The sequence below is a fragment of the Aquarana catesbeiana genome, linkage group LG02 (genome assembly GCF_042186555.1).
Source record: "Aquarana catesbeiana isolate 2022-GZ linkage group LG02, ASM4218655v1, whole genome shotgun sequence".
NCBI classification, from domain to species: domain Eukaryota; kingdom Metazoa; phylum Chordata; class Amphibia; order Anura; family Ranidae; genus Aquarana; species Aquarana catesbeiana.
Window position 1 is genome coordinate 325893040 of NC_133325.1, and position 15068 is coordinate 325908107.

General features: G+C 46.4%; 1 protein-coding gene across 3 annotated transcripts in view; it reads left to right on the forward strand.

The window, feature by feature from the left end:
* GCC2 (GRIP and coiled-coil domain containing 2) overlaps nucleotides 1-15068 on the forward strand; it is a 103179-nt gene that overhangs the window by 60510 nt on the left and 27601 nt on the right. For all 3 annotated transcript variants that reach the window (XM_073614798.1, XM_073614799.1, XM_073614800.1), the window contains one exon: nucleotides 345-449. In XM_073614798.1, the coding sequence (XP_073470899.1) occupies nucleotides 345-449 (105 nt within the window). The remainder of the gene's footprint in view (nucleotides 1-344; nucleotides 450-15068) is intronic.

Here is a 15068-nt window from a genome sequence, read left to right on the forward strand (position 1 = left end):
GAATCGTATCGCATGGGTGTGAACGATCCGATTCCTGCACCTTTTTCATGCAAATCCAGTGTGAGTTCAGCCATGCAACTGTATGGCTGAATTCGCAATGCACAGACATCGCATGTGATCTGCACAGCAATGCAGTGGGTATCACATGCAATGTCTGTGTTCGCAATAGTGTGAACCCGGGCTAAAAGGGCAGCTTTTAGTGAATGCGGTTATTTTTCATGTGATATACTACTACTGTACAATATTTTTAATTGTTTCGAAAGTATGTTAATCAACAGCAGATGGCAAGAATGGCAACTAAATATGTATTTTAGAGTGCTGTACTAACTATTGTTTCCTTTCAGGATCACAACAGTGCTCTAAAGCAGATAGAAGAACTTCAACAGCAGCTTCAGAAAGAGAAAAATAAGCTACAGAAAATTACACAAGAGCTTGAACTTGTGAGGAAGGTAAAATACCGATTTGCTTTAGAGCGAGTATTGCTATGTTAGGAAAATCCTGATTGCAAATCTTGTTAACCTAACACTATATATTTTAAAGTGTCACTAAAGGCAAAACTTTTTTTTTTTAGTTTTGGAGTAGTGTGAAGCTAAAACTCTTGTCAGGTTTTGTTGCTGTCTGTGACCCAATTAGGGAGAGTCACCCTCTCTATTTCTCCTGTTTTACTTTTATCATTGAAGGTGAAAGTTTAAAGAAAATCCCAAATTTTGGGTTGACACCAGAACAGGAATAGAGGGGAAATCTTCCAATGGTGACACCCCAGGATTCCATTACTATTGAGGGATTTCTTCCCACTTCCTGTGGGACACAGATTGCAAAAAAAAAACAGTGGTTATAACCCTCCCTATTCTTTCCAAAATTAAAAAAAAAAGTTTTCCCTATAGTTCTACGTTAATCGTACAGTACAGTACAAAGGCTGAATATTCATAGACCACGTGTTGAAGGCTGCTATTTTCAGGTGATGGGACCGTGCCAAAAGATTTGCTTTTCAGGAGGATAGAAATGTGTTTTGAATTTATTAATTTATAGGGTGTTTAAATTTTCAAACTTGGAAGAAAAATTCCACCATTCAGAGCTGAGGCGGATGACACCCCAGGTCACACTTTTACGCCTTGAGCCCTGAAAAGGTACTTGGGCACTTCCTCCCATCATGGACTTTGCTACAGAAAATTTGACAGTTGGGTTGCTGTATATTCCACAGGGGGACACTTTCACTGATGGCAATGGTGGAAACCAGGCGCAAGGGAACTACTTCAGAAACTGTACTGAAGTTTTGCAAAACACTGAAACTGCTCAGAATCATTGGATTTCACTTGAACCCAACCAGGACCCAAGTACTGGTGAACATGCCATGTTATAGGTACTTTCTAATGCAATTATACCTATGCAGGCACAATAACTGTGCTTGCTTATTTTAAGACATTATCTATTTTACCTTCTTATAAAGTTAAAAGTTCTGTTGTGACTATGCATCTCTTCTTCCTGATAGTGGGGGGTGGGATTACAGGACACTGTGCAGACACACAATGTACCTGTATTCCAGAGTGCGTTCAGCCTGAGGCAAAATGTAAGCTGTACTTGAGCAGGGGACATGGTCAAGAGGAAGACTGTGATTGGGAAGCAGTGTGTGGTGACTGAACAAACTACCCAAAACAGGCATGCTGTATATCTGCACAGTATCCTTTACATCTAAATGGCTAGCCAAAGGATGAAAACTGAACATACAAGCACAGATCAGCTTCTGCGCTTTGCGTGGTCAGTTTAGAGCAAGGAGGAAAGGTCTCTGACAGGATCAACAAGTTAGTTATTTCAGATGGAAGAGGCACATACAAATGATTAGTCTGTGATTTTATAAAATACATAAACAGAAAAAATAAATTTAGGGTAACGTATGTTTTTACACTGATCTCTGCATTCATTTTGTGCTCAGGCATGCAACAAGTGGCCTATCTTACCTTGGCAGATTTCTCTGCAATTATGACAGACTGTGAATCGTATCTGCTCTAGAAGCGGTTGAATCAGAGCAGAATGAAGAGGACCTGTAGACAATGCTAGAGGGAGCTTCAGAAGATTACTCACGCAAAATGCTTGACGGTGTGCAAAAGCCCCAGTATAGTTGCACTTGATTCTCCTTTATCTCACCATGCCCATCTAGGCACTTAGACACTTACAAAATCTAAAAAGACATTTATTCATGAACAAGTAGAAAGAACAGTTTATGATGAATAGGGAACTCTTGAAAAATGTTTCAATCCAAGCTATATTGCCTAGCCGTATCCAGTGAAAACAAGTCCTGACGCACACTTCCAGAAGGGCCCTCATTTCTGTCTATAAGTGCAGAATATTATAGTTTAAAGCCTGGACATCTGAATCTGAGAAACCTCGATTGTGTGCCTTTTGAGGGAAGAAGTCCCTTTCATGATATTCTTGACAAGTTCATAAAGTGGTCACAGGAGGAAATGTCTGTCTTCCGCAACAGAAGACACTATAATCTACCTCTTTGGGGGCTTCTACCTCCCTTAAACGAAGAGCTCCCCATCACTCTGCCCAGGCTTCATCTTCAAAGCCAAAACTTAGCCCTTCCTTTCAGAACAAGACTTTGAAGCACGAGGTTCACCCCAAAAGTCCTCTGCACAATGAAGGAACCGCCCTCACTCTTAAGAGTGGGAAACATATGTTGCATTTTGTTGCAGACTTATGGGTTTAATCGGTGGTCTCAAACGGGTACAAACTCTAACCCCTTACCATTTTCTTCTCTCATACAAGCTAACCGTGAGATTTGCAGACCACCCTGAACCATGTTTTAGGGAGTGGTTGTTATGGTCCATCTAGAGGACAGATTTGAAGAATTCTTTTCGATCCTGATCACGGTACGAAAACTCATTGGGGGAGATTTACTAAAACTGGACCATGCAAAATCTGGTGCAGCTCTCCATAGAAACCAATCAGTTTCCAGGTTTTAGTGTCAAAACTTAATTAAACAAGCTAAAGTTGGGGGCGTGTCCAAGATGGCAACCGGGACAGACATCTAGTTGAAGAGCTCTGTTACTGAGGGGGAGATTTTATCCTCTTTACTGCATCCATTATCCCGGGATAACGTTCTACGATATCTTCTACCAGATGATGAAACTGCGCCATAATCAATCTAAGCCTCGGAGACCGTGCACAGCAGCAGTTAGGCAGTGCGAGCGCCCACGTGGCAGGCTCCGGCAACATGATGACCCAGACGGAGGACTCTGAACCAGCTCTAATTTCACGGCCCTTATGCAGGCAATTACGAGCTACCACTAAGATTGACTCACGGCAGATGGAGGTGGGTCTCCTGAGGAGGGACATGGATAAGATCCTTGACAACATTACGGAGGCCGAGCGTCCAATCAGTGACTCTGAGGAGGTAACCCGGGACCACACAGCTCGCCTACATATGCTGCAGACCAAGGTCAAGGCTCCTGAGTCTAGAGCCAAAGATCCGGAGAACCGCAACCGGCGCAACAATGTAGTGACCTAGTGGCCTTTACTGAACGCTTACTGAGTTCTGTCTTTCCACAGGGTGGATTTCCCCCCTTCTTTGTGGTGGTGAGAGCCCACCACATGCCACCCATCAAACCCCCCCCCCCCCGGGGCGGCGGCCGCTTTTTGCTTAATCTTCCACCTGATAAATTTCCAAGACAGGGATCTAATCCTGCGAGATGCCCGCAAGATCGATTCTGTTCGTTTTGAGTCCACTAAACTTATTATTTTCACAGATGTTTCTGTGGATGCACAGAAACAACACAAGTATCCTTTGATGCCGTGATTAGCAAAAGTTCTGGGCTCCCAAGCTTTTTGGACCAGGGCTCTGGTCTAAACCACTATCCTTAAGTGCCTGCTATGACCCATTTCTACTGTTTTACCAACTGCCATTCTCTCTCTCCTTTTTATTACCATAAGGATATCCTTAATGTTAACTGTTCGCAACGGTTCTGGCTTCTATTAAGATTGTGCCCCAGGCTACGGCCAGGTTTCAGGACTGTCTGTTTCCCCCTATCTACTAGCATCTCTCTATGGAAATGATTTCCATCTGACTTGAACACTGTTTCCATGTGTTAACGGTTACACACCGTTCATGACCTCGATTGGTCACTGACCATGTTTTAGTTTTGGGCACAAAGTGCAGTCTGCGATTTATGACTGTGCAGGCTGGGTGACGGTTAGGGCAATATTGTTAATGATTATTGTTTTTTGTTCTGTTCAAAGAATACAGTCCTATTTACAACACCATTGTCATATAGTATATTGTACTAACTAACCTGTCATTGGTCACACCCCCTAGCTGTGGGTTATGTAATCATGTCCCTCTGGGTCCAGATGGTATCTCCCAGGGAGATGAGTTCTTTCCTATACTTCCCCCATGGCCTGCTTAAATATACTTTACTGGAATATCTGGGGCCTAAACTCCAAAATAAAGCGCTCACTAGTGTTTAAGTACTTGAAAACTTTTGATCAGGGGCAGCGGACTGTGTGCGACTGTTGGCTTGGTTGTCCAAAGAACAAGCTACTGCCACGCATATTCCATCCATCTGGGATTCTGATGGGAACCTGTTGATGGATCCGCAGGCTATCAATGCATGTTTTGCAAGATACTATGCTGGAATGTACTCCTATCTCTGCTTGAGACTCTGAGGGATTGAATTCCTGTCTGGAGGCTGTTAACTTTCTGATTCTTTCAGCTCAGTCAAGACAGATGCTAGATGCCCCAATAACCCCGAAGCAGACTCAGAGCAATAAGCTCCCTGCAGGCTGGAAAGACCCCGGGGGAAGATGGTCTCCCCTCAGAGTTCTATAAAACCTATAGTGAACCACTTGCTGAGAAACTACAGTGCGCCCTGATGTCACCTCAGATGTAGCTTCTCTTCCTGCGTCCATGCTGCAAGCTGTGGTAGTGCTGAAACCGGATAAGGATCTGGAACTTTGTTCCTCATATAGACCTATCTCCCTCATCAATGTCGATGCCCAGATATTTACCAAAATCTTGGCTTCCCGTCTTAACAAAGTTCTTTTTTCCCTAATCCATGGAGATCAAACAGGTTTTATGCCGGGCAAGGGGCCGAATATAAATTTACAGAGATTGTTTACCATGATTGCTTATGCGAAGAGCAGTGATACCCGGAGGTGGTGGCCTCTCTGGCTGCTAAAAAAGCTTTTGACTCGGTGGAGTGGGACTATTTGTGGCAGGTGCTACATAACTTTGGTTTCGGACCAAAATTCATCTCTTGGGTCCAACAACTACACTCAGCCCCTACAGCCAGATTACGGATGAATAACACACTTTCTGAGCCATTCCAACTCCATTGAGGTACTAGGCAGGGGTGCCCTTCTCCCCGGGCTCGTTTGCACTGGCATTTGAGCCTCTGTCAATACTCAATAGAGCGTCCTCCAGTGTCTGGGGTATACCTGTTGAGCCTCTGGTGGAGAAGATATCCCTTTTAAGCCAATGACACACTTTTTTTTTTTTTTTTTATCTGAGCGATGCCCAACAGTCCTTAGCTGCTGCCCTTGATATTATAAATACATTTGGTAAATATTCTGGTGTTGGTATAAATTGGTGCTTTTTCCACTAGCCCATTCAGCACCCCCTCTAACCCTTCCAGCTCCTCTCGCTAGGGGATCTTGCTTTAAGTACCTAGGGATCCTCATTCAGAGGGATCTTTCTGTGTAACTGGCTGACAACCTCTACCCAGTTTTGAATAACTTTCTCCAAAAATTTTTGGCGTGGAAAATCATGCCCCTCACTCTGGTAGGCAGGGTGAACCTCATTAAGATTACCTTTCTTCCAAAATTTTTGTACATCTTTAGGCACATGCCGGGTGCTTTATTTCCTAGACTAAAGCAGGCCATCGCCTCGTTCATTTGGGCGGGTTCTACCCCTAGGTTAGCTAGAACCACCCTGCAGCTCTCTTTGTCTGAGGGAGGTCTGGCCCTGCCCTGCTTTAAAAGATATCATTGGGCAGCAGTGCTAGTAACTGTGCGTTGGTGGGTCGAACAGACCAAGTCCAATCTGGCAGTTAACCTAGAGGCGGCGCTGTTGGGCTCCTACTCAGAACTTTCTATACAGAAGACCATGTTCTAACCCTAATATTACCCTTCCAATGAAAACCACTATTTTTGTATAGAAGCAAGTGACGACCGCCCTGAGTGAATCAGACACCATCTCCCCTCACGATACCCCGCTATGGGGGAATCCCACCCTTTCACATCTTAGATCCATAGGTATGGGCTAGATACGGCATCAAAACTTTGCGCCGTATTATGCTTGAGGGCAATCTTCTCCCTTTTCCCAAGCTGAAGAGTAATTTTCAATTGCCCTCCTGGATGCTCTTCAGGTACCTGCAGCTTAAACATGCCTAGTACCCCACTCGGTGGAACAACTTCTAACGGCTCATAATATTGATAGAACATTGTCCTCGATTTTATCTTAGACTCACATTCTGAGATGACGCTAAGTCCACTCAATTATATCAGAGGGTGGCAATGAGATATACCTACTCTTGATAGGGAAGACTTGGATGAAGGTATCCAACAATACCTTACTCCTTATGATATTTGCTAAAGACCGTCTAGTTCAGCTTAAATTCCTCCACAGGATTTATTACACTCCTCAGAGACTGTCTTCTATATACCACACCACTCGGGGGAATTGACCCAAATGCAAAACCGGAATAGGTGACTATATTCACATGGTATTGTCTTGTCCGCGTATTCAAAACTTTTGGTGGTCGGTTGTTGCTGACGTAAATGTAGTGAGCACAGTACAAATAACATTGGTCCCCTGGTACTTTTGCTAGGTATTATGGATAAGCTCGCTGCCTCTACTCAGAAATTGTTTGTATTTTATACCTCTTACTATGCCAGGAAAACAGTACTTACTAAATGGAAACTGGCAGAAGCCCCTATGGCAGCAGCCTGGAAATCAATTATCAGTACAGTGCTTCCTCTCTATCGGCTCATATATGGTTCGTAACTGCCCTCAAAAGTTTGAAAAAATGTGGTCACCCTGGGTTGCAGCTAGAGATCTTACTTTCTTAGGTTCTGAACTTTCCTGCATCCTTCTTTTGATGTGGAAAATCCCCCACCCCCATTTCCATCCTTCGGCCCCCTTTTCTCACTTCTTCACATGCCCCCTCCCAAATGTTATATTCTTTCTCCCCAGTGGATACTAGGTATAAGTCCTACTCCCCTGGCCCATTCTCCTCTGCAACTCTTTTCAGCTGTATATAGAGAAGAGCAGTGACTAATTCACTACCCCCCTCGATACAGCTTGGAGAGGGGCAATCAGGTGCTGTCTGTCCCTGTAATCCTATGGTGTTGCATCGTGGGGGAAAGTGACTGTAATGGAGCGTAACACATAATCATCGTCAAGTCTTACATGATCTTCATCATCTGGTATTTCTTGGTTCACAAACATGGGAGTAGATTGGTCAACAGCTTTTTCTACACACTTTTTAAAGCAGGGAAGAACACAGCAGACCATGACAGCTAGGGTCACTAGAATAATCAGAATGGCTGTTCCGATCTGTGTTAAAATTCCCTGCCTCCCCCCTTGATCCAGGTGAAGTACTGATCCCAGGGGTTGGAGAGCCCTGAATTCTTCTTTAATTCTTTTGACAAATCCTCAAGTTTTTGGATGGCTAAAGTCACTTTACCATTTGGGCTTGTGTTATCTGGGATATAAGTACAGCATGTACTTGTTTCAGGTAAGATTGCTTACACACACACCCCCCCCCCCCCCCTTTTCAGCTAGGACCATATCTAAGGCCTTACGGTTTTGGAAGGTCATATGTGAAGCGGCTTCTAGTTCGGCTAAACCTCGGAGTGCATCTCTGGTGTAATTAACAAACCTTTGTTAGTTGTAGTAGATGTAATTTATCCAGTCTACATAGTTTACAGTGATGATGGGGATCAGAGATTTAAACCCTGCTGCTACTTGGTCTCTTGCTTTGAACTCATCTGGGACCCCTCTAGGGACCCCTATGGCATCTATATATACATGAGGGTGAAAGCTTCCTGTTGGGGCACTCCTACGCCTCCTGTTAGGTCGGGGTGTGTTGTTTGTATTTGGCTTTGGGTTTTTCTGAGAGAATATGTAGAGGCATTATGGCCTTGGCCAGTGCACATTCTCCTGTCCACTGTCCTGTCAATCTGCTTCTAATTTTCATGATTCTGCAGATCCAGTACACGTCTTCCAAAGACTGGACTTGATTTTGCACCAGATCTGCAGACACCTCACTATAAGATCCACAGTAACCCTTTAGTGAAATTCCCAAGAGGTTTCCCGACCCCCTGATACTGTCCATAGCATGTGTAATTGCCAGGATATAAGGTGATACCTTCTCCTGGCTTGGGGGTCTTGGTAACTATGGGATATTCCTTCTTCCAATGTTCACGCAGGGAGTGGTCAGTGGTTGTGTTGGTAAATAGGCTGAGGAAACCTGTCTCGTGTTTGGGGGATATGTTCAGGGGTACCGTTCCCAAGTGTGGTCTAGCACCCCACACACATAGCAATTGGTCTTATTGTGTTTCCCTGCACTGTACCTCATCCACTCGAGCCACAAGTTGACATCTGAGAACCCGGTTTCTGCAGCCATAGTATCCTCAAAGGTAGGGTCTGCTATGGCCACCATGCCTTTTAATGTCTGTATGTGGGGCCTCAGGGGGTTTGAGCTAGATGTGGATTGGGGAACTCCCCACTCTGGGTTATTGAACATATCTTTCAGTTTGAAAGGCTTTCTAAAACCGGGATACCCACTTCCCCACCATAGGCCCAGAACATAAGTCCCACTGTCTCCTGGGCTAGGATTCTCAATGGTCAGCCTGAACTCCTTTGGTGTAAGACTGATCTGTGTGTTTGTCGATTTGTCATTCTATCTAAGAGTGACTTCCCATTATTATCCTTTCTATTTTGGGGTAATCCGCTATAAAACAAAGAATTAGGGTCTTAATTGCTTGCTATACTGGGCTCTTGTAAAACAGATTCCAAGGAAAGTCCAATGATGGAGACACTGAATGGAACTGTAGGATGGGTTGATGGATGGCTCTGGGACACTTTAAGTGGAGAAGGTAAAAATTCACAGCTCCTAGGCACACAGATTAGGGAGGAATCTGTAGCAACACATAAAAGAATCAGTAGGTAGGAAGAGGACCAGGAAAGAGCAGACTCGTGGTGGCCAGGGGAGTGGAGTTTGAGGAGTAGGTGGTCAACTGTGTCAAAGGCAGTGGGAAGGTCTAAAAGTTTAAGTCTGGCATAATGGCCATTGGTTTTAGCAGTTAGTAGGTCATTACTAAGTTTTAATAGGGCATTTTCAGTAGAATGTTGTGGACAGAAGCCAGACTGTAGGGGGTCAAAAAGGTTATCATTGAGGTAGCAAGTTTGGATGCAAACGGGAGCAGAGAGATGGGTCTTAATTTCTTTAAACAGATTTGGTCCAGTGAGGATTTTTTTTTTCAGTATGGGGGGTAACCAGTGCAAGTTTGGGAGAGGTGGCAGTGGAGATGGAGAGATTAAAGATGTGGGTTAGAGAGTGTAGGATAGAGCAAGGAGGGGGCCATAGTAGTCGTGAGGTGGACCTCCAGAAAGGAGTTTGGCAACTTCCTCAGTGGCAACAGGGTCAAAGGAAAAAAATATATTTTGTGCAGCCTTGGACCTGGCATGTTGGTTGGAGGAAAAAGCAGTACACTGGAAATCTCATCACTAATTGTAGCAATGTATTTATAATTTTTTTATTTATTTATTTTTAAATGATTGCCAATCTCCTGGGCAGTAAGCAAGTTGGTAAGTGGAGGCAGTGGGGGTTGAAGTAGGGAATTAAAGTAGTTGAAAAACCCTGGTGAGACATTTTTACATATAGGTAAGCCTATAATAAGGCTTACCTATATGTACTGAAAATATCTCCTAAACGTGTGCCGTTAGGGAGATATTTACCTTGTTGTGCGCCGATGATGTCATCGACGCATGCGCAGTAAAGAACCGGCCCTCCGAGCCGTTTCTTCCCCAGCATGTGCCGTGACTGGCAGCTCCCGCCTGCATGCACGGGAGTGACGTCACAGGGCTCCGGCCAGTCACAGAGCCGGAGTCCGTGGTCCTGGAAGGAAGAGGGGTGAAGAGGGATGCTTCCTCCAGCGGGGACATCACGGACTTCGTTTGCCAGTAAGTGCCACATAATACTAGCCCATTATGCTTTTACTTTTGCAGGGGAATAAAGAGGAAGTCCTCTTTAAAGGTGGAAAAGAGTTGGCAAGGACTGGAAGAGAGGGTTTTGATGAGTGATGTAGTATGTCTGTTTAGCAGCGTGGAGGCAGGAGTTGTATTAGAGAAGGGCAGATTTGTAGAAAGTGAAGTCTTGCAGGTATTTAGGTTCATACCACGTTCGCTCAAGAGAATGGCTGTGTCTCCTGAGAAGTCTGTTGTCATCTGTTTGCCAGGGTTGTAGCAGGTAAGGGCAACTGGGTGTGACGAGCCTTCCCGACCGGCAGAACACAATAATTACTACTGGCGGCTGTAGCCGCTGGCAGTAATCGTATGTAAAAAGATACAACAGGCTGGTTGTACCAAGTCAGTCGATGGATCGACTTGGATACAATCAGCCTGCCCATACATAGATCAAATCTCGGCTGGTCCCTGCTGAACTGGTTAAATTTTGATCCATGTATGGCTGGCTTTAGTTGTCGTAGACGATAGTGGCCTGATCTGGGCAGGACAGGGGTGTGGTTTTGTCATAATAGCAGTCAGTAGCAGAGTGAAGAAGGGTTGATGTGAAGATTTCTATGGGTAACTGTTGCTGTTTGATGGCATAGAAGGTTGGAAACGGGGAGAGTGTGAAGCTGGTAAAGTTGTGATCTGAGAGAGGAAAAGGAAAAGTGTTTGAGAGGTTGCAGAGGTGATAGACTAAAAGGTCAAGGGTGTTGCCATTGTTTGTTGGTTTGTGTCCATTGTGTTAAGTTAAGAAGAGGTTAGGTTGAGTAGTTGAGATGTAAAAGTGGTGGTTAGGGATGAGCCGAACACCCCCCGCTTCAGTTCGCACCAGAACCTGCGAACGGACCGAAAGTTTGCGCGAACTTTAGGACCCCATTTAAGTCTATGGGACTCGAACATTCGAAATCAAAAGTGCTAATTTTAAAGGCTAATATGCAAGTTATTGTCCTAAAAAGGGTTTGGGGACCCGGGTCCTGCCCCAGGGGACATGTATCAATGCAAAAAAAAAAAAGTTTTAAAAACATGCGTTTTTTCAGGAGCAGTGATTTTAATGATGCTTAAAGTGAAAAACTCGTACCTGGGGGATGTCTATAGTATGCCTGTAAAGTGGCGCATTTTTCCCATGCTTAGAACAGTCCCTGCACAAAATGACATTTTAAAGGAATAAAGGTCATTTAAAACTGCTTGCGGCTTTAATGTACAGTAATGTTGGGCCCCGGCAATATGGATGAAAATCAGTGAGACAAACAGCATGGGTACCCCCCACCCCCCAGTCCATTACCAGGCCCTTTGGATATTTTTAGTGAAACAAGGATTGGTGATAAAGCATCAGTGAAGAGGAGACACGTTTTTCCCATATTAACTCTTACAGGAGAGAATTTCCCTTCCTAGGGGTAGATTTTAACCCACTTCCTGTTGTCTCCTTCCGTTTGCAAGTAGGAGTCGTCTGTAAGTTGGATGTTTGAAAGTAGGCGCCTGCCCTATATATACTCTGCAGAAATTGGGGCCTTACGTGTTGGTGTTGCCACAACACTGTAAGCCCTCACAGTTACTCTTGGTGGGCGCAAGAATGGGCCGTGCTGTGAAATATTAGATCAAGAATTGTAATTACATGTCCCTGCGGAACAGGGGCAGAAAATTTGGGCCTTGGGCACTGGTGCTGGTGCCACAACACCGCAACCCCTCACAGATACTCTAGTTGGAGCACAGGAATGAGCCCTGCTGCAAAGTATTGCATCAAAAATTGTAATCACACGCCCCTGTTAAACAGGGGCTGAAAAATTGGGCCTTGGCCACTGGTGGCGGTGCCCAGAACCAAAAATGTTCTTACAAGCTATCGGCATGAAAATTGAGGAGGAAGAGGATTGTGACTCAGCATAACAGGATAGTCACTCAGCATCAGCATAGGCAGTCCTGAAGGGATCTCACATTAAAAAAAAAATCAATCAGTTACATCAGCATCAGGTGCTTGATAGCTGGTGATCCAAGACTGATTCATTTTTATGAAGGTCAGCCGATCGACCGATTCGGTGGACAGGCGCACCCTGTGATCGGTTACAAAGTATCCAGCAGCACTGAATGTGCGTTCAGAAAGAGCGCTGGATGCAGGACAGGCCAGTAGCTCAATTGCATACTGTGCAAGCTCTGGCCAGTGATCCATCCTCAAGACCCAGTAACCCAGAGGATTTTCGGTGGGAAAGGTGTCCAAGTCTGATCTTGCCCCTAGTTAATACTGCACCATGTGAATCAGAGGCTTGCGATGGTTGCTGGAACCGATCAGACCTTGGGGCTGCAGACTAAAAAATTGTCTGAACGCATCGGTCAGACGGCCACCTTCTCCACCACTCCTTCTGTGACTGACCGAAGCCTCAGCAACACATTGTCCACACGTTGTCCAGGAGGACCAGGAAATTGTAACCTCCCAGACTCTAGAAACGCCTTGCACAAACCTTTCCGCAAGGCCTCCCGAAGATGTTTCATCCTCTGCTCCCTCTGCGACGGCAAGATAAGGTCCGCAACCTTACTCTTATAACGTGGATCAAGGAGGGTTGCCAGCCAGTAATCATCCCTCTCCTTGATACCACGAATACGAGGATCCTTCCACAGGCTTTGCAGGATCAGGGAGGCCATGCAGCGTAGGTTTGCTGAGGCATTCGGTCCAGAGTCCTTTGGGTCACTAAGGACGACATGATACACAGCCACCTCCTCCCAGCCACGTACAAGTCCATGGGTTTCTTTGGACTGTAAATGATCCCTTGAAGACTGATGCTGAGTGCCAGGCTCGACCTCCATGCTGACACAATCCTCCTCCTCCTTGTCCTCTTCCTGTGTGATCGGCGGGCACGCAGGAACACTATCTGGATGAAGGGGGCCTTGAGAGGAAGTCCTCCTCTTCCTCCCTCTGTTCTGCTTCAAGTGCCCTGTCCATTATTCCACGCAGCGTGTGCTCCAACAGGTGAACAAGAGGGACAGTGTCACTGATGCATGCACTGTCACTGCTCACTTTCCTCGTGGCCTCCTGAAATGGTGACAGGACAGTGCATGCATCCCTAATCATAGCCCACTGGCATGGGGAAAAAAAACAAGGTCACCTGACCCTGTCCTGGAGCTATAGTCACATAGGTACTCATTGATGGTCCTCTGCTGCGTGTGCAGCCGCTGCAGCATGGCCAACGTTGAGTTCCACCTGGTGGGCATGTCACAGATTAGGCGGTTCTAATGCCGAGCACTGGCATTATATGACCTGCTGAAATGCACACAGACTTTCCTGGCCTGCCTCAGGACATCCTGTAAGTCCGGGTACCTGCCCAAGAACCACTGGGCCACCAAGTTAAGAACGTGAGCCAAACAGGGCACATGGGTCAGTTGTCCCTGTTGGTGGCGGAGAGGAGGTTGGTGCCATTGTCGCAAACCACCATACCTGCCTTAAGCTGGCGTGGCGTCAACCACCTCTGAACCTGCCCCTGCAGAGCTGACAGAATCTCCGCCCCAGTGTGGCTCCTGTCCCCCAAGCACGCCAGCTCAAGCACCGCATGGCATCTTTTTGCCTGCATGCTTGCGTAGCCTTGATTGCCTATGGAACACCGCTGGTTCCGAGGACAAATCGGCACAGGAAGAGGCCGTGGAGGAGAGAGGTTTGGTAGAATTTTGGAGGCGTGATGGTGGAATAACCTCCAACACTACTGCACCCTGTCCTGCATCCTTCCCAGCTGCCAGAAGAGTCACCCAGTGCGCGGTGAAAGATAGGTAACGTACCTGTCCATGCTTGCTGGACCATGAATCAGCGGTAATATGCACCTTACCGCTGACTGTCCTGTCCAGCGAGGCCAAGACATTGCCTTCCACATGCCGGTAGAGAGCCACAATCGCCTTCCGTGAGAAAAAGTGGCGTTTGGGAACCTGCCACTGAGGAACCGCACATTCCACAAACTCACGGAAGGGGGCAGAGTCTACCAACTGAAAAAGCAGCAGTTGAAGTGCTAGAATTTAGCCAAGCTAGCATTCAACCGCTGGGCATGTGGATGGCTGGGAGCGAACTTCTTTCGGCGGTGCAGCAGCTGGGGCAGGGAAATTTGCCTGGTACAATCCGACGTTGGTGTACCGATAGCAGATTGCCTGCAAGTACTTGGCTGTGACACACCTAATGCTACACCTTTATTCCTCTCAGTGCATATTTCAGAGAGGACTGAAGGTATAGTGGGATTGGAGATCCCAGCTGATTAGGAGCAAGGAGAGGTCCGCTTTGTTCTTTGGTGTGGGTCTTTTAGGTACGCTTGCCAACGAACTGCATGGCAGGTCGACATATGTCTGGTCAAGCATGTGGTGCCCAAGCGGGTGATGTTTTGGCCACGCGAGATACGCTTGAGACATATGTTGCAAATAGCAGCGGTGGGATCTGATGCACTCGTCTCAAAAAAGGCCCACATCAAATAACTTTTGGAATAACGTGCAGAGGCAGCAGCGCCCCTGCACATGCGGAGCTCTGCGGTGTGATGCAGTCGGTGTGCTGCCCTTAAGCTGGCCCCTGGAGGGCATCCTGCCTCGTTGGAGATGTGCCTCCTCCTCCTCCTCTCTCTCCTATCAGGCACCCACGTGGAGTCAGTGACCTCATCATCCCCTCCCTCCCCCATCACTGAAGCAAAGCTGGCAGTATGCTGCAGCTGGGGGAACATGACTGCCAGATTGCTGTCCTTCCTGGGCACCCCCTCTCTCTGAGCTCACGTTACTGCCTTCCTCTAGCTGGGTACCATCATCGGAGCCTTCAAAATGCTAGGCATCCTCCTGGAGTATGTACCCAACACTGTGGTCAAACAGTTCGGGGAACTCCTCGGGAGGACAT